The 21,340-nt window shown below is 32.7% G+C and overlaps 1 protein-coding gene across 11 annotated transcripts; it reads right to left on the reverse strand.

Annotated features, from left to right (window-relative positions):
• Positions 1-982: 982 nt before the first annotated feature.
• LOC114169738 (uncharacterized) lies at positions 983-17,148 on the reverse strand. 11 transcript variants are annotated; one of them, XM_085668640.1, is made up of 17 exons: positions 16,807-17,148; positions 16,174-16,211; positions 15,849-16,061; positions 15,159-15,210; positions 14,213-14,300; positions 13,707-13,778; positions 13,130-13,333; positions 12,649-12,829; positions 12,023-12,224; positions 11,700-11,916; positions 11,066-11,196; positions 10,833-10,975; positions 9,892-10,032; positions 9,654-9,761; positions 7,316-8,607; positions 5,303-5,555; positions 983-4,892 (listed from the first exon to the last, which is right to left on the reverse strand). In XM_085668640.1, exons 5-13 carry the CDS (start codon positions 14,255-14,257, stop codon positions 9,980-9,982), a joined length of 1,248 nt encoding a protein of 415 aa, XP_085524766.1. In that variant the 5' UTR covers positions 14,258-14,300; positions 15,159-15,210; positions 15,849-16,061; positions 16,174-16,211; positions 16,807-17,148; the 3' UTR covers positions 983-4,892; positions 5,303-5,555; positions 7,316-8,607; positions 9,654-9,761; positions 9,892-9,979. The 11 variants fall into 11 exon arrangements, with proteins under 11 accessions (XP_085524766.1, XP_085524765.1, XP_085524763.1 ...); XM_085668639.1 differs by having other exon boundaries at positions 14,213-14,330; XM_085668637.1 differs by lacking the exon at positions 14,213-14,300 and having other exon boundaries at positions 7,316-7,465; positions 8,251-8,607; positions 16,807-17,147.
• Between the last annotated feature and the right edge of the window lie 4,192 nt (positions 17,149-21,340).

Below are 21,340 nucleotides of genomic sequence, written 5' to 3' on the forward strand. Positions count from 1 at the left end.
AAACAGAGCCACAAAACCTCATGCAGAATTGCACACATGAACAAAGACCAAAACTACACCCAACCACACGAAAGTCCTGCACCTAAAACATGTCTACTAGGACCCATCTTTTCATGAAATCAAAGTAGCATACTACCCCACATGCATTCCAAAACGCTGCACCAAAATATAAAGGAAATAGAACTTGCATTTAAAGAAAGAAACATAAATATGCTCATGGAGAAGGAAAAGAAATGGTCATGTACTGTAACAAGCAATACCCATCACGTCCATGAACTGCACAATTGAGAAAGAGAAGCTAAATTCACGTTTTGTGGGCCCCACTTAAAGGAGAAAAATTGAATCTAAAACCAACACACAAAGCAAAATTTGGCCAACTAGGTTCGAACCTAAGAGCTCGCACACAACATGTTGTGCTAACCACTAGGCTTCACACTTTCACATGATATAACATGCATTATAAGTATTAAAACACTTATTCTCCACAAACCAGAATTCCTTAAATAACTTAAATAATTACTATAAATACCACAATAACCTTAATCACTCAAATAATAATTATTTCCTATTTCATAATTTAATAATCTAATTAAATTAAATAAATCAACAATATTAATCAAGCCATTAATTTTTCCCATGCATTTCTTGTAACATTTCAGTCGGATATTGCTTAATTAATTTAATTAAAGAATATAATGAATAAAAACTTCCACCTTTATTAAGTATTTTCCCAACACGCAGGAAAATTGAAAACTTTAATTGCAGCATAACTCAAATATTTGCAATTACTTTATTACAAAACCAACCAAAGTTCAACATAATTATAAATAACATCAAAATCCTTTAAATGAAAATCCTTCTAAAAGTCCCCAAGAAAATCCTGCACTTCGCCTCTAAGCATCACTTGGAACACCTGCATCATCATCTGCTCCCAGATAACAAGTTATCAGATCATCGCCACACACAAATAGATAGGGTGAGCTATGCACAACAAATAATTAAATATGAATAAACCAACCCATAATAAGTTCCATATTATTTATCTATAAATCTCTTATACCCCCATGAACTCATACCCTACATGAGTTATATGCAATTTCATATAGGTCTCGGGACTTGTTCTGCCCTACGGACTCCCTCGTCCATAGTCCAACCATCCGAACCTTCACTCGCTTGGACCATGACATGCATGCAATCACCATACTGTGGACCCCCTCGCCCAAAGTAGCCTTCAGTGGACGCATCCACCCTCGTCAATCATGCAGTCCCACAATGTCATGAACTCTCTCGCTTATGACTCACTGCCAAGGACATCCCGGACCCCATATGGACTTAGTCCTTCAAGCATAAAATTCTCAGCCACAGCCGTATCCGTCTGATGCCACTCCTCGCGTCGCCAGGCGCCACATCACTGTTTTGCCAAAATTGTCACATTGCGTGACTTCCGCCAGGTGCCACACCAGTAAAAGTTACCTTTACTGGTTCATCTAGCAAAAATTAATTTCAATTCCTACACAATACATATACTATTTAATCATCAAATTTATCGTTCATAATTAACATCCAAGAATCATAAAAGGACTCAGAATGCACAATCACACACCATATGTAACAATCATATACATTTATACTTTCACATGTATTCACACAACCCATCAACAACAAGTGTTATACCCGACAATTCTGCACTAAATAATACATAAACAACACATTTTTAAACTAGCAACAACATCATGTTAAAACAAACCACAACAACAAAACAGTAAGTTCCATGTGTGACCAGTGGAGTTTTCCACAAGCTATGGATTTAGCTCTAGAAAACAAAAATGCGAACTAGTGAGCTCTACAAATGACTTGTGGATTCTGCCACAACCTGTGGATTTAACTTCGAATATACAAGAGTCAAAATAGCGAGTTCCACAAGTGACCAGTGGATTTTCCCACAACCTGTAGTTTGGCTTCAAATGCGCAAGAGTCAAAACAGTGAGTTCCACAAGTGACTAGTGGATTTTACCACAACCTATTGATTTAGCTTCAAAATTGTAAGAGGAAAACCAAGAACTAAAATTCACCCAAGCGTTGACACAACTGATGGATTCTTAATAAACTCATAAAATCTTACTGCATCAGAACCCAAATTAACAGTACCCTTAGGAACCATACTCGCTCCACTAACTTTATCCAAGACCCCAAATTTAACTAATTTATAGTACTCCAACACAAATCATAATTTCATCATAAGGAAACATTTCCAATTGCTATTACACCATGGATTTTCCCATATGCTCAAGAACAACAACAAAACAATTTCATTTCATACAATATTTAACCTCTACTTTTCTAAATGATAAATTTAGTTCATCAATTACTTTAAACAAAATTTCTAATCAACTTACCACCAACGTCCTCCAGTTCACGAAATTCTGCAATCTTAACCAAAAGCCCATTATAAAATCATGCTTACTTCAACCATAATTAACACTCCAAAGGAAAACAAGTTATATTTACAACCATTGCCCCAACCTCAAATAAATTCACATGGTAATAAGATGAAGATAAAAAACATAACCCAAATATGCATTTCACAAGATCAATATCCCTCACACCAAAAAACCCAACATTCTTTTACCACAAGGATAAACCCTTCTTATCTCATATACAAGACATTCATCATATAAACAAATAGCCATAGATACAAGATGTAGCTCCCCTTACACCAAAACTTAATCCAAATTTTATAATTCACCATCCCATTAATCCATTGACATTAATCTCATAAACAATCAATCATAGACACAAGTTGTAGCTCCCCTAACCGATTCATACACCCAAAAGACAAAAAAAAAAAACAACAGACAGAAAACAAAAGATATTCAAGCATTTTGGATGTGTTCATACACCGGAGCAAACAACAAGAATCATGCATCAAACCACAAAAGAGAAAAGGAACAAGTTCAGCTTCCCCTAACCTGGATTTCCTGCTCCGAGTGCTTTTTTAAAGACTTTTCTTACTCCAAAAAAAAAAACACCACATTGGCTTCTACTCAACGGCCTCCTCCAGCCTTCCAAGTACTCTCTTAAACTCAATTGTAGTGCTCTCTTCTACACCCTTACGCTGCCCCATAATGCCCCTCTCTTTCTCACCTTAATTTACTCATTCAACCTCTCTTTCCCCACTCTTAAAAATTCAATAAAAAAATAAAACGAAAATTTTTCAATTACCATTAACCTAATGGTTTCTCCACCCCTCGACTTCTCACATTGATGGCTAGGATTTTCTAAGTTTCTCCCATTGATCCACATGATCATTATGCAAAAAGAAATTATTTTTACACCAACAAAGGTTTGAACCCAGATCCACATAATGACTAACAAATGTACAACCAACAAGCCAATTTGTGTTTCTTGCTATTTTGAATACCTACACACATTCATGGATAAATACAAAATAATTAATTTATTAAATTATAATACTAATAGCATACACAAGATTCGAACTCAAGTCCTCTCATCACAACCGAGTACTTTAAACCACTTGAGCTAGCACTATTATTTGTGTTCTCTCTACTCATTAACTAATTTACAGTTTTCGTCCTTCACATTTATTAAATAAATATTTATTTATTTATTTAATTTCCTCGGGTCTTACATTTCCCTTTAGTCTAATTATTCTCGGGTCTTACACTTCTCAGTTACTTTATGCTCGTGAAAGGCCAAGTAGAGCTACCCACATGCTAGAGAGAAAACCAAATCTCTAAAGTCTACTTTGCACTCATCTTTTGCACCACTAGGGCTCCCCTAATACAACCTAAATCTGCCCCATAAAACCCCCCAAAGTTGAAAATCAGAAATGATGAAGAACCTACCTCATGATCCTTGCTCCCTTCACGCATCAGATTTCTAAATCTTAAGCCTCCATCACGCAAATCAGCCTCGATCGGCTCTCGCACATAAGACTTTAGCATCAAGGTTTGGCATGTGTTGAAAATCCTCGCGCTTCCCATTCATCAAAAGCAAAGGATTGATTAACCCAATTAAATGAAACGTGTGTTTTGTTGGGAATCCTTAGTCAAAAGTTTCAGTTGATCTCCCAGGGATTAAGAGACAATTGGATTAAAGGACTCACATGCAAATCAACAAAATAAGGATTTTCATGGCAAAGCAAATTTATTCTAAAAAGGACAATTCTAAAAGAACAAAACTAAATGCATTAAAATACTACTATAAGAAACCTTTTTACCATACTTTTAAGAAAACTCTATTTCTCTACAATAACAATAAAAACTAATTAATAAAAGACAAACAAATATTTATTTAAACTAAAAAGAAAGTTTTAGAAAGGAAAAATAATACAAAATGGAGTGCTAACAAGAAATCTAGAATTTCTGAAGGTCACTTTGTGCTCATCAGAATTGGGGAAAACTATCTTACAATGCACTCCCTCTCACTCTTGCTCACACCCAGAAGATGAACCCTAGTTCTCAAAATTTCTCTCTATCTTGTTGCCCAGGGCTCTCCCACAAAACTTAAATCTGCCCATTTTAAACCCTTCACCAAAAATCAGAAAAGATGAAAAACCTAACCCATTTCTCGAACCAGTATCGATGCGCCTTTGATCTACTTTGTCTCTCTCGATTGTCCATCAAGTCATGCTTCCATTTCATCTCTACACTTCCCAAATCACCTCCATCCATCATGATTAACTTTGCTCTCCCTTGGATCAACAGACTCACGCCTCAAGTTCGCTAGTCTTGGCTTGTGCACCAGGTTCAGCAGAATTCGAGCCTCCATCATGCGAACCAGCTTCATTCTCTCTTCTCAGATCAACTTTCGCACATAAGATTCCATCATCAAGGGTTGGCATGCGTTGGAAATCCTCGTGCCTCCCATCACTAAAAGCAAAGGATTGATAAACCCAATTAAATGAAATGCGTGTTTTAATGGAAAGCATTAGTCAAAAGGTTCAATTAACCTACTTAGGAATGATTTGCAAAAAAAAATAGAAAATTGGATTAAAGGGCTCACAAGCAATTCGTCCAAAATAAAGGGTTTCCCAACTAGTCAAATACAACCTAATTGATTGTAATTCAGCAAGGAACACATTATATACTTGTGCAAAATAGTCTTGACCTCACTACAAAGTGTATACATCATTCACTCTTAAATTCTCAAGGTCTAGTTTGTACACTTTGCACTTGATATGAAATTGCACTTCCATATGCATGTAAATCCTCTTACATCCACCAATTTAACTTCAACATTCTTAGAATCATTAGGTCTTGAAATTACGCTTGTAAGTCACCTGGCTAGGGGTGGTTTCAGAGTTTTGAGTCCAAGAACAATGTGTTCATATCTGGTTTGGCCTTTTAACATCACACCATCGTCATGATCAATAGCTTTATTGGTTTCCTTTTCCTAATTTTCACTTTTTTTTAGGTTGAAAACTCACACCACATCCCCATACATTGCATCGTGCCAAACCTACACCGTATAACTAGAATTGCACCGCACCATTGGAACTGCACCGCTTTGCTCCGTCACACCTGCATTACATCCTGACACGTAGAAGTTCATTGTTAAGTTTTATCGATGTGAATACCAGAAATTGATTTGGTTTGTTTCAATAAAAAGTTTAGGTTTTCTTCTACTTCTTGATTTCATGTGGTTCACTTTCGTCTGGATTGGTTCTTGTCTTTAAATTTGTTTTATTAGGGATTGCATTGTTCAATTTTTTTTCACCCAAAATACCTAACCGAAAGTTGAAATAACTATATGTTTGTGTGACTATAACCTAATTGTTAGGGAAAAGCTATGGAGTATTTCAGTATGGACATGACGCAGGCTAAGTGATGATTGTTTGTTTTCCTTGCAAATTTAATAAGGCAACCAAAGTTCAAACCACATGACTCATGATAGAGAACTTTTCAAGGAGCTCAACAAATTAGATATTTTCAAAGTAAAAATTGGGAATAGAGAATAACTTGTTGTGAAAGGTACAAGGACCATTTCAATTAAAAATCATTCAGGTATTGAATTAATTTTTAATATCTTATATGTTTCCGAGATTACTCAAAATTTGTTAAGTGTTACTCAAATGCTAGAGAAAGGTTATAAGATTAGGGTTTGAAAATAAGCTTTGTGTGATCAAAGATGCTAATAACCTATAAGTATTCAAAGTCCATGTGAAAGAAAAAAGATTTGTTTTGGATTTGATGAAGGAGGAATTGGGTACAAATGAATAGTATAAAAGAATGATCAAATTCAAAAGAGGATGAATATCTCTTGAATATGTCACTAGTGTAAAATAGGCTTTTTATACCGGTTAAAAAAGGTTTTTTATACCGGTTCTATTATTGGCATAGATGTAGGCGGTATAGAAGATTTGATCTTTCTACATGGGTTCCATGACAGGTATAAAAAAAGTATTTTTTTATACCATTTTCTAAAACCGGTATAAAAAGTCCTCTTGGAAATGGAAAGTTATGTAAGAAAAAAATGACTTACTATACCGATTATAGTTCCAACCGGTATAAAAAAATTACACATTTTACACCAAGTATGACTTCAAACGGTATAAAAAGTGATATTATTTTTTTATGAAAAATTCGTTTATGCTTCCTACCACATACCAAACCTGTATATAATTACCCAAAACATCCAGAAAACAAATCTCATTCAATCTAATATTTACATGAAATATAATACTACTCCAAAACGAATTACTATATAAGTCATAAAACACGTAACATCATTTGACTACATCACTACATCAATATACAAAGTAGGGCAAAAAATCATGTAGTAAACAGTTCTATAGAAGAAACAAGCAGTCTCTCCCAGAAACAAAGAACTATGACATCAAATACAAGCCAGCACACTGACAATTATATCAGTAGCCGAATATTGATCCATGAAACATAAATTGCGAATATGTGCAACCAGTTGCGAATTCCTAAAAAATAGTGATTATAAACCTCATTAACATAAATAATATATAATTGTATGTATAAAAGAACTCTTCTGAAACAAGGTTTAAATTTTACAATAGATATATAGAAGAGAATGGTAGATTTTTATGAATTAGAAATTGAATATAGAGTAAAATTACCATAAACCTTTGTATACATTTGTTATGTTAATTATATATACAATAACCATATTAAAAGATATAAACGAGTAGCAGATGCAGTAGCAAACATTTTTTCAAAAATCAGATAAGCACACTCTACCATTAAGAGTGGGTGCAGAAAAGATGCTTCATTGACCAATTTAATCCGATTCTCCCAAGGATAAAGTCCAAAAAATAGGAAAATACCTGACCAGAACTAGGTAAATCACCATTCCTACCACATTCCAGCTGATAGGTGAAATTGAAATCATGTTGCTGCACTAGGGATCGGAATACGGTGCACCCATCCCGGACTACCATAAACCCACTATCTCCTAAATTGATAGCATTAAGGCCCTATGCAAGAAACACACAATAATGAAGATATGTGAAGAATGAAACAAAACAGAGATCTCTTTCAAAATTACATAATAGCAAAATTATTTACTTACAAATTAGAGTAGAATATTTGTAACCAAGAAAAATCACAAGCCCTCAATTAAAAATATAAAATGAAGAAAAGCAGAAAAAAAAGAGTCAAAGTTCAGGAACAAAGTTTAGAAATTACTATGCAATCACTAGTGCAGGGAAGGAAAACGACAGCGGTTATTTTTAACTTTTGACTTCGGGTTCGCACCCGATGCATATACTGTCGAGGTAAAAAGATACTTCTTTATGCCTCGGTTATCAACCCGAGGCATATTGCATAGTTACTGCCTCAGTTTCCACCAACCGAGGCCTAATTGTGTACCAGAAATAAAAAAAAAAAAAACTCTGGGTCTTCACTTTCCTCATTACCTGTGGGTGCTTCAATCACACTGAGAAAAAAAGAAATAGTTGCGAAGCATTGAAAGATTAAACTTAGAGAAAATACCACGGATTCTGATGGATATAAAACAATAATTTTCTTGCTGGAATGAAAAGAAAAAATGGCATCTTTGTGATTCAATCACTGCCAATAGCATAATTTTTAACACAAACATAAGCCCATAACATGGAATGGCATCAACAATGACAAAATGGCATAAACATTCATTCTTAAATCTGACCTCAAATTATCAACATCAATCAATATCACAAACCATAGCAATGGCAATTTCATTTACTTCCATCAATAAATAAAAGCAATTAAAAGACCCAACCAATAGCTGATTCTTGTAAAGCAGCCCATAAAACACCAGATCTGGTGACGATGAACTTCATGCTCGGAGAAGACGAAGATGCAGCGGCGCCAGAACAATCTCGTCGACGGTGAAGTGGCAGTGCAGCGGCGGTGCAGGCAGAACGAACGGCGCACTTGAAGAGTGGTGATGGTTGCTCGAAGAAGAAGATGCAACGGCGGCCCCGAAACAACCTCCCGTGGTGGTGTAGCGGTGGTGCAGCGGCGGTGTAGCGGCGTTGCAGCGGTGGTGAAGTCGAAACGAACGGCTGGCGTGCAGTGGAAGAGTGGAAGCTGCGTGTAGGTTGCTCAGAGAAGAAGAAAATCGCAAGTGTTGCTGCTGCAGTGAAAAGATTTGGGGTTTTGTTAACCCTACAATGCGATACTGCCTCGGTTAATTTGAAACCGAGGCATATGCTTCTTATATGCCTCGGTTGGCAGGAGGACCGAAGCATAAGGTCCCTACTGCCTCGGGTATAAAAGAACCGAGGCATAAAATGTGACTTTAATTACAAAAATGCCACCGCGTGTTTATATGCAGCGGGTGCGCAGGAACTGAGGCATATATTGCGAGGTAAAAACTCTTAAATGTACTAGTGAATGTTTGGTATGCAAATAGAATGGAGTGTAATGTGTGCTGCTTTATTCTTTCTTGTTAAACCTTTTAACCAAAATGCATCACTTTTTTTACCTTATGTCTTGTTCTATTTTCTTTCCAAAATGTAACAACTCATAATATTTTACCCTATTTGAAGTAGTTTACTAAATGCTAGTATGCTACCTTAGTAAATTACTCAACAATCCCGACCATGGAACTTCATATTATGTAATCTTATGCTTAGATATATCCAATTCTTTATATTTCACAAAATTAACTGGTGCAACTTACAAGCACATAAAAAGCTTTTAAAAGAGACTTTTAACTATTACAATCACATTGAGGACTACTTTTACCATAAATTATTTAAGACAACATTTAGCTATGTAAACTGGAACTTTTGCATCATGATTCACTACGTATGTTAAAATGCACGAGGTCACAAGATCTATAAAGATCTAAGATTACTGCTTTGAAACTTCTCTACATAATTAAGTTACCAGAATAGTGAAAATTATTTTGGAAAGCCAATATATTGTGGAATCATTTACCAGGACTCTATATGGATTTTCCACAAATAAATGTTGTGGAATGAAGAAAATAAGCTGAAAGGGTTAAACCAATCACCGGAAGAACATTGGATAGTAGAAAAGGATACTAAAAATAACAACTAAAAAGGAAGCAATAACTAAGGAAGTTAAATTCAGTACTACGGTAATATATGTCAAGGTTATGGTGCAGAAGCTGCTGTAATATTCCAAATAGAAGAGCATAAAGGAGAAGTTAACCTGATCAGTAAGTGCAATGATGCATGCGGTAGAGGAACCTTTAGCTTTCGTACTTGAGTGTGCTTTTTCCAGCACCCTAGCTGGATCAATTGAACCTTTGGGTTCCTCCTAATCAGTTGAATAATCCAATTATAGGTCACTGATTGATGTGATGAGATGAACAAGGAAACAACACGTTGAATTGAACAATATACAAACAAAAATTATTCATTACAAGAATAGTAACCACCAAACTAACCTTGGAAGGATGCACAGAAGATGGATATTACCTATCCAGAAGTCTTCCTAAGAATGAAAACCTCTGCAAAACAAAATAAAAAATGCTTCTACAAGAGCTCCCAGATCCTTGTCAAATATGCTTTTAAAGCCGACAACAACCCTGCCATATTAAAAAGTTAATGAAGTAAAGCTTCAGAATTTCTCATAACAAGATTCCTATGATTAATAATGCAATCATAAAATATATGGAATTTGCCTGCATGTTAAATTTTACAAGATTGGAAATATCAATTAAGAAATGTACCAACCAACAGAGGAAGAAACAAAACTGGTTGAGAGAGAATGACAATAAAGAACTAACCTATTTTTTAAATATATATAAAGTATTATTGATCAAACTCAAATGGAAAATGTCGTATTATTTGTTTTGAAATATAAAATTTCGTAACGTTTTTTTCTAAAAAAAATATTTTAAATTAATTTTAATCTCGATTCCTAATGTATGTAAAATTATTGGATATATTAGAACAATGTTTATTCCAATTAAATTAAGTAAAGTTATAAGAAGAATATATTTAATTTTTTTTTTTAAATAATTAAATATTTTTCTAAAGTTAATCAACATCATTAAATTCGTATATTATAACTTAAAGCAGATGTTTCCATCAATGAAACTAAAATAATTATGTATAGTTTATACTATCATTTAACACAATGAATAGAAAATTCCTATCAGGACAATTTCTAATACTATTTCATGAAATGAACTTTAAAACCGGACTTAATCTCATATACTATAGTTAAATTCAGCTTAATTTCAGAAACCATATGATAAGATATAACTTTTGTACCTATTTGTATCTTATAATTTAATCATATTCATAATCCAAAACCACCAATGAAGTGTGGAAAATCCAGATGTAAATGAAAACATTGAACAATACTTAATCAACAACGTACACTCTTGCTGCTCAACCCTTGTTTTTTCGGCTTCATTTGTATCATCATTGCTATTTTCATCTCGATCATTTTCATCATTATTAACATTCTCAAACTTTTGGATATTGGCTGAAAGTGGCCAATTCAATGGAAATTCTATGTTCCTGTTCACAATGGGAAAAGACCAAATTCCTCATCAGTTAATAAAATAAGAACTTAAACGTTTTTAAATAAATGCAAATGAAAGCACTCACACAAGATTATTTGTTCCTTTCTTTTTGCACATCCTAATATATTCATCAGTGTATCTTCTGAACACTTTGTCCAGGCGTTGGGCCCACTGTTGGATATCTTCTAAACGTAGTATGTCCCATATCTTCAAAACCTGAATATATCTTGAACCTTTGACTATTTCTCTTGAACAAATAACATAGTTATTTTCAACCTTAAACTTCTTAAAAATTTGAGTTGATGTTTCACAACACAAAATCCACATTAATCCATTTGGGCCTCCATCCACTGGAAAGCCTTTCAAGAAGGTTGATAACCCTATTCTTGGTCACTTCAGATATTAGCCATTTGAATAACCTCAGGAATCACTAAAATAAACCTGTAGATACGTACATTGGCAGCAATGTCAACTTGGACCAAATAACAGGGATTTATTTCAACAATCTTTTAATGAGTTATCAAATATCAAACATCGATTACGTCAGGAAATGCTTTTGTGCAGAAATATATAATTATGAAAATAAACATTGGATAAGTTGCTAACAACTCATTACCAGTGCAATCCAAGAAGAAAAATGTGAGAACTGTAGAAGTATCAGTGAACAATCAGAAGTTAATAAAAGAACGAGTATAAAAAATAAGTCCAGGATAATATACCTTCCATAATTTGCTCCTAAACAGGACACTATTTGTATCAAGCAAATCATCAAACTGATATGCCTTTTTCTTGGAATCCAATATAGCTTTCACCATTTCCTCGTCTTGGTCGGCGTTAAAGAAGCACTTACGGTTCTTGGCATCAAGCACTATAGCCTTCCAAACATTTTCATTGTTTGTAATCGCCCGTTCATTCCCCAAAATCCACAAGCAGTGCCTGCAAGATATTAAACCAAATGCAGTTTTTCATTTAATAAGATACCCTATAAGAAACAAGTAATTTAGACTGCAATAAATAGAAAAGTTAATAGCAGAAGATGTACCTAGCCTGTGTAAGAGCAACATTAGTCCTCTGCGGAGAGGAAATGAACTCAAGAGATGATCTACTACTTGTTCTTACAGTTGATAACATGATAATATCCTTCTCCCCTCCTTGAAAACCATCAACAGAACTCACAACGACATTAAATCTATCATCACAGTTCACAATACCGATGTTGAATTCATGTTTTGATGTCAGCCATGCTGCTTCAAAGAAAAGGTAGCCCTTTATTCAAATTCAGATAGCATGGATTGTAAAAGCACTATCTTTTTGTTTTCTGTTTCTGTCTACTTGAATCAGTGAATATACAAGTGAAAAGAATAAAGTTAATCTTTTCACACTAAGGTGAATCAAATTATTAATTTTAGTTAATACTACCAGGACAAGTAGAATTTCGTAGTTAGAAACTGGTAATCAAATATAACGATGGACTAAACCATCTAAATCCTTTATTCAGAACTTCTGTCAAATAAAGAAATGCAAACTAAAATATAGCAGATGTTTTTTTCTAAAAGGACGTGTTATTGAATTGCCATCTAAGGTCTAGCACCAAAGACAGAAAGAATAATAAAAAGGCAATAAAAAGATCTTAGAAATTACTGTCGAAAATATTAATAGAAGACAAACCCTTGTGTAGATTTTTCAGTATTGTCATGACAACTGCGACCTCTGCTAAATTTTTGTAGCTCCTTCCTTCATCATCAAATTGTTCTTTACCTCCAACTACATTTATAAAGGAATAAGGACCAAACATTGGTCCTAGGAGGTATGTCTTCCCATAGTCATGTCTTTCCACATTTGGTGCATCCTGAATTTTGTTGCAATAGAAATGAGAAATTGGGAAAGAACTTATTCAAGTTCTATAAAGAAAGAGTCAGATGCTACCATGAGGAAAAAAAACATTTACTATGAGAAAATTTTTGTTTAAATATGCTTTTAATTATAGTTTTAATTTAACTAGAACAATTGAAAGTTTCTTTGGATAAACAAACTTTATTCAAGTAGAATCTTAATCCTGAAAGCCTTAGTTACCTTTTATCCATAAGAGATATTCAGTATTTCTTAGTTAGAATATTGTATTAAATTAAACTCATAATGAAATGAATACCTTAAAAATGTGTTCACTGCTCTTGAGACAGTTTCTACCAATTACACAAACTGTTCCGCCTGAACCACCACCAGTTATCTTGGCTCCATATAAAGTTCCACCTTCATATTTAGATTCAGCACTGTGCTGCAACTCTTGCACTAAATGTACAAGCCTATCTGTTCCATCAGAGCCAAGTCCACAAGCACTGTAGTTGTAGTGGCACTGCATAAGATAGTTAAAACTCAATTACTTTCCCCGATTTGTGGTTTGGTGTTCTTATTCAATTCCAATGCCAAAGTTAATATTCAAAAAGAGGACAGGAAAATAATTTTCTATCAAACAAGTAATAAGTTTGTTAATTGCATTTTAATTCAATTAACAATAAATAATATAGACATTCAACTAACTATTCTAATCTTCCTGTTATACAAAAAATGTTAAAAGAAAGTGAATGATGTATTATGGACAGACATTATTCATAAGATGTAAAAAATTGAATTTAAAATACTAAAAATAGGAACCAAAGCCAATATTATCATGTGTTCATCCAAAATTACTATCATGGTAAGTTAATCAACTGAAGCTATAGATGTACCTGATATAGCAGTTCTCCTAAGGATGCAAGCTGATAGGTTGAAGATGCAGATGATAGAAGTGCTTTGAAGGTCTGCAAAAAATATGATGGATAATTAATTAAAATTTAAATAATTATTATAGGAAAAAAGACATATACTTGCTTCATGATACCAGGTAAAAGTTACGAATATAAAAAAATGTGTTTAAGAGTCAACATCTCTTGTAGAATGTGGATTTGGTGTGACAAAGTATTCAAATATACCATCCTATGATCTACATAATATAACAGTTATTTGCTAAATATAAATGACCGAGTTATAGAATCTTACACACTGGCATGACTACATAATTAACTTTCCAAAAAAAAAAAAGAAATACAAAGAAATTTTCTGAAGTATAAAATTACGACAGGAGAGTTTTGCTGAGACTTCTACATAATAATTGAGCAATTGTGGTGATTCATTATACTTGTACTGCAGTTAAAAATTTAGTTCATTAATCTCTTTTAGAAGAATGGACTAGTACCAAAAAAATATGTGGCTGCATTAATAGTAGGCTTTTGACGTGCATAGGCCTTGCGATCAGAAAGTTTCCTGGATGGTGAACGACTTGCCTTGATGCAAGGATTTCATCACGTCACAGACTTTAATCCATTAGCCCAAACAAATTGTCAAACAACTTAAAAAATTTTCTTAGATAAGAGGATGGAAGCAAAAACTCATACATAAAGGTACCGAGAAGTTGAAACAGTTTCAATTGGCTTGAAAAGCATCACACTATACCAATATATTCTCCCATAGCCTTATTATATTCATGAATTGAGAACACCTTTGTATTAATTCATAATATACTTAAAAAATCTCATATCAGATAGCAGAAAGAAATCAGTTGTTTAGAAACATGTTATGTCTTTAATTTAATCTCTTAAATTGTGCTTATAGGATATAATCATAATGAAACAACTAAATATGTAAAGACAATAACATGTGAGTAATTGTAACAACCATTTTATGTGTAATATGCATTATGTGTACTTCGCCCTGAAGCACTAAGGTTTCCTGAAGTTCACTACTTTGGCTTGTAGAGATAATGATTCTCGTTAATTATTTTACCCTACATTGGCTTGGGTGTTAACTTTAGTTGGTTCGTTTAAGAGATAAATATACAAAATTTTTGAAAAAGGTTACTATAATTATTATTTTTTGATATTTAGAAAAACATACACTTCCAGTTTCTTGAACAATAAGTTAAAAAGATTTTCTTTTAAAGATTCTGATTCTTTTTTAAATATTTTGTAAGTAATTCCATAAATGGAGAAGCGTTACTACATTTCCTAAAATAATGGTTTTTGAGTAATATAATCCGAAACAAATTGGGTCTTAATTAAAAAAATAAGAATTTGAATTGTTAACCCATGGCACTGAAACAAACATATTTCTTGCACAAATGATAACAAAGTCAAAGTACTAACCTGTGTGTTCGATAGCCCGTTCCGATTCATAGATTTCATGATCATTTCCACCCTGCACAACAAAAATAAAATAATTATAGGACATTAACCAATCCTTCTGCCTAAGTACCCTAACAATGCTTTTAGAGCCAGAAATCTAGTAGTGAAAACAAGTGAACGTTCACCCTGAACAAGATGTTATAATAAGAGAAGTCTATCAATAAATATAAAAACTAAGCATTAATTTTGCTGAATAGTTTGAAATATTCAAAATGTAGAAAAGGACTCATGTAACTATGTTAGTAATTATATTGCCAATAACTTGCTTACTACAAAAACTTTTGAATCCAACTCATCTAACTATATATTGATTTTAACTATGTATTTTAACATCAACTATTAAAAAGAGAAACATACATGTACTTAGTACATCCATTTAAACAAAAATATTTATTTGAGACCATAAAAAGAACTAAATTTTGCACAATAATTACCATAAATTGTATTTGGATTCATCAGTTAATCAGCATACCCAATAAATTAAGCTAAAATGAACAACTCAAACATTTTTTTATCACCTTTGGAGATTGAGCTTTAACAAGAGCTTGAAAATGCTCCAATTCTTTATTGTATAGAAGAAATTTAGATTATAAGATATTATACCAACAAGAGACAAATTTTCTTGAACATAATGTATAATTTGACACTTACATGTATTTCTAGTTCTTGAAACTCATAAACCTCTGTTTCATTAAACCAAACAAATTCTGATAGTCATCAATTTTAGACATATTCCCTTTATCAAGACCTTTGTTTTCTCCATCAAGTCTGACACAATAACTAGGACATAACCCCACATCCATCCATATCTTTGTGCTTCCCAAACAACTGGAACACGAAGTCATCTCCCATATACACTACGATCTGAAAAGAACCAAGACAACCACAAATTTGTCAAACAACCTAAAATAAAAAGTGAAGAACAAAATTTACATTGACTAAGAACAGTAAAGAACTATGTAGAAGAGTTTCATACCCTCCTCTAGTTTTTCTTCTTCATACGAAGCATTTCCCCTGCGAAAATAAAGTGTTATAAGCATCTTACTAAGTCCACAACTCAGTCATGTATTTCTTCTCTATTTAAGAGAAATATATCAAAATTAAAGGATAGTAAAAGGTCTATAAGACATAACCTACTAGTCTAATGATTAACGAAAATAAATCCAGTACTTTGCCAGAGGACTGAATAAGGCACCCAAATCACCTTAAAATTACTAGATAAAACATATAAAAGTTAGTACAAATGTCATGCCAATTCTAGAACTAGCATAAATTACAAAATAAAGTAGTAATATGAATATAAAAGGAAGACATGTGCACAAGGATTCCACCATTAAGCATCATTCATGTTAGCCATTACGATGGAAGCCAAAACATGTGAAAAGAAAGATATGAATTGAGTTAGAACTATGAAAAGGGAAATATGAAGTGGTCTTCTCCAATGAAAAGAACATGACTAGAACGAAAACGAATTTGAATTGAGTGTAGGAATGAAAACAAATTTGAATTGAATGTAGGAACCAAAACGAAAGCACCCGAAGCAGTAAAACATTGAATTCAAAATTCTCACGAAGAACAATGAACGAAATTAACTAAGATGAGCTTTCACCATGGCAGCCTTCGTCGAGCTCCAACGCCTCTTGCGCCACCACCTGTGTTTGACCGGCAATGCCTCTGGAATCTACTCCTTATCTCCTCTGTATCTCACTTCGTCTTCCTCCTCACCTTCTTCGTTTGACTCGAACGACATGTTCTGTTGACTACTCGTTGCAGTAGCTCCCAATGAACCCTAGGTCATTTCAACGAGTTGGCGAACCCTTGCAATTGAATCGATGAGGAGGTGTATGAAACGTGGATTGGGAAGGGTTTTTGCGTAGTAGAAGGGGAGGACTATCTTTGAGTGGTGTGTTAGGTGGATAAGAGTTTAAAAGCGGAAGTCGTGACGAAAATGATAGACCATTAAAAGATTCTATACTTTGTATGGATCCAATAGGTGTACAAATTCTTCTCTCATAATACAAAAATACAATGGATCCCTTTCTATACCTACTTTTAGGCCCAACACACGTAAAAGAACTCTTATTATTTACAAAAATGTGATTTCTTCCTCTTTTATACCTAATGAATTTGAACAGATATAATATATAGATATAAAAAGTAAATTTTGCACTAGTGTGTTTTATGTCCAAGTGAAGAAAGTTGATGAAGGCCCATATTCTAATATTCATCAAACGTTTAATGTTACTACCATTAAATCCACACTTGCAAAAAAGATCAAGCTCATAGAACAAGAAACACAATGAAAAATGTCAAATTGAAATATGCGATCCCATGAAAGAAAGAAAATAAAAAATTACAAGCACAAAATTAGGAGAAAATCAAGCTTTAAAATATGGAGAATTAAATTTGAAGATCTAAAATTCAAATAAACACATATTAAGCAAAGAGGCATGTTGAGAATATTTACTTAATATTTTTTTACTTAAATTAGTTTTTAGGAAATATTTCAATTTTAGAAATATGTTTCCGTTTTAGAAATATATTTCAGATTTATAAATTAGTTATTATTTTAAATTAAGATTGAGATATTGTAAGCATTTTATATTTTATATTATGTTACATTTTTGCTTTATATATATGTTATTTCAATAAAATATAACAATAAGTTCCTACATTCAATATATCTCATATATCTCATATATCTTATATTTCCAAAAGTCCTAAAAATTCGCAACAGTGATATGACAGTCATTGTTCTTACAACCTGTAGAGTGGAAGGAAATATCTCACAAATCGCTATTCCACTCTTTGATGGTGAAAGATATGATCTATAAGCGATAAAAATTCAAAGATATCTAGAGGGACTAGATGAATGGGAGATCTAGAGGAAGATGATGTTCTTTTGGAGTGTGAAGAATAAAAACACCTCAGGTGGTAGTGGTGAGTCACATGGTTGTATTGAGAATGAATCAAAAAGTGGAATAGGTTGGAGAAAATGTTTTAGAAGTAAAGCACAGGAGATGAGTAAGATAGTTGGAGAAAACAACTGCACCAAAAATATGTGAATCAGTTTGTTGATTACATAAAAATTAATAGGCCTGGTTATAATTAGTATAATGACAAGTTGTGTTGTTAAAGGAAGACTTTGATTGATCTAAAGAGTTAGCAATTTGAGAGCAACTCAGTCCAACCTAGAACGAACCAAGAAGCTTATCTATCTTTACAATGCCTTTCCTATATTAGTTCTGTTTTCGTTTTCCTTATATTAGTCAGATTTCACTACAAGATTCATGGATTAGCTGCCAACAAGACGAGACTAGACATTATAGCTTTGGCCAGAAAGATGCTAAGATGATGTAAAAAGAGATAAAAGGACAATAAAAATTAAGTTGAGTATTAGTTGTAGAATCAAACCCAAACTCGTTGTTAATGACAATATATGGTAAAGATGAACAGTTCTCATCAGTTAAATCCCCATCACTGAGTATGTCCTAATGTCTAACGAGAGATAGAGAGTCTATTATAGAAGCATTGGAACAGAGCATATAATTCCCCATCCTTTCGAGTGTGTTGCACTATTTTTTTTTTTTTTTTGCAGTCGAAGATTTTGTTAATCATCACGAGCACCAATATCTCTATAAAGGTGTAAATAAAAAACAATAAAATGAATAAAAAAGAGATAAAAGTATCTTCATATAAATAGAAAATACTAAGTTTTGTGTAATGACCTTAATTAACAGAATCATCACATAATTAATATTTGACATTATAAGATAACAGAGACTCTCCGGCATCTAAAATTTTCGTAGCGCCTGACACCTGCTTCTTAGGCTGGTTGAGAAACAAGAACAACACAGTTCCCTTTGGAGACAAAGTAAAGAATGCCATCAATTATTCATGAAAGAACTAAAACAATAAAACAACAAAAACTGAGAAAAGAAAGTGGTAAGTTCAAGCATTTGTCCTTGAATAGTAAATGGTACAGAGACCAGCCTTTTTTCTATTCCATTTCCTTTTCAGCATTCTGCTAGACATGTGTTCGATACAATTACAGACAGATGTATTACGTTTTTAACACCAAAGTTGCATACCAGGTGAGAAGAGCATTGAAACTTCGTTACATAGAAAGTTTGCATAATGAGAAATCATAATTGCCAACAATTTGCCAATATGAGAAACGGATGTCATGTTTACATAACAATAAGAGTCACAATCTTCGATCAGAAAGTAAAGGAACAGGGACCTTATTAGGGTTTGAGATGAAATTGGGAAATACTCCATTATATCCAATTTATTAGATTTCAAGGTTGTCTCCAATTTATATGGGATTACAATGAATCATTCAAATAAGTAAAAAAAAGGATGGAAACTGGCTCGAAGAAGTACGACGAACGACCTCGTGAACGGGCGGGAAGAAGACAAACCATGAACTAGAGCACGAAACAAAGCACTGAAAGCCGCGGCTCAAAGGGTTGGAGCTGAAAATAAATTTAAAAATATAAGACATTTTATTTATAATTTACTTTTGAACTTTTCTTTGTACAAAATTATTTATTAAATTTATTGTAATTAATTTATTTATATTTTTTAAATAAATAAAGAGGTTAATTTATTAATATTTCTTGAAACATTCACTAAAAAAAATTGTATTAAAGAGGGGTTTCAGAAGTTAATACAGTTCCAATAATAAATCTAAGTAACAAAAGTTTATTTTTAAACCTTCGGAAAATAGAATAGGTTTATTTCAAACCCCAACAAATTGATACAATCAAATAACTTCTTAATATTTTTATAATTAAATAATTAAAATAAACTGTAACTTTAATGAATTTTATTCTAATTTTTCTCTCTCTTTTTCTCTCATTCTTTCCCTCCCTCATTTTCTTTTTCGTTCTTTTCCTTCCTCTTTTCTTTCCGTCACTCCCTTCTTTCTAAACTCTTATTTTTTTTAATACTTATTACAAGAAATATGATTATTATTTATGTCTAGAATTTGTAGATAACACAGACAATCCTCGTAGGTAATTTAATGTTATCTACGAATTATCCGAGTAAATTTCGTAGGTAATCAATCAGTTGGTAAATAATTTTATCTACGTAAAGTGTATTCGTAAATAACTTACCTACAAACTTTATCTACCAAATTAAGGTGTAGAAAATTATTTACGAAAAACCTATGAAATCAAGATATCAAAAATTATCTACAAAGTATTGCGTAGGTAACTTATCTATAAAAAACTTCATAGATAATTTACCTACGGTAACTAAGTTTCCTATAAAATATTTCGTAGATAACTTATGAAATATTTCGTAGATAACTTCGTAAGTAACTTAAATATTTATAAAAAAAAAACATATTCTTGTAACAATTCATACAATGTCTTTTTGTGAATCAACAATTAAGGTTCACAATACAAAACATAATTTCAACCAATGCTTATATCATAATCTCAATTTCTAGGTGCTCCATAATTAAAGAATGAAAAGGATATATGTAAGCTGCATAGTTAAAATAAGAGAACCAAAGCTAAATGTCGCCCAAAATTATATTTCTCAAATCAATGAATATAGAATCTCACGTATAAAATGATGCCTAAAGCATCTTTGTGAAATCAATTATGGGGTTAATAAATAAACATACATCATTGTTACTAATGTCCTATACTCCCATGTCTTTAGAGTCCATACATCAACTCTTTTAGCCCCATACTATTCCTCAACTTGAATATCTGTCAGATATTTTATATTATTGAATGGCTGCAAGATGGACACAAACACTAAATAAGTTTAACATGAGAATCAATAAATCAAATACTTAGCTACAAAGGAAGAGTGCATCATCTCAATATTGGACCATTATATATTAATAAGTCCTTGTTATAATTAGGAGCTGATTTATAATCTTCTAACCAAAATGTTAGGTAGTTTAAATTCATTATTGAATAATATAAATTTTAAACTCTCATACTCAAAGATCTATATGTTCTAAGATAGACCACAATAAAACCATGTTAGTTGATGTTATGATGAGAACTTTAACCTTTATAAAACGACATTTGTGTAAGGTAAGCAAATGTAGAAAAAGAGTTAGGGTATAACATGTCTGATTAACTAGGTGAACTAAAAGAGCCAAGAAAACAATC

The sequence above is a fragment of the Vigna unguiculata genome, chromosome 11 (genome assembly GCF_037176805.1).
Source record: "Vigna unguiculata cultivar grain cowpea cultivar isolate G323 ecotype 2 chromosome 11, ASM3717680v1, whole genome shotgun sequence".
Lineage (NCBI taxonomy): Eukaryota > Viridiplantae > Streptophyta > Magnoliopsida > Fabales > Fabaceae > Vigna > Vigna unguiculata.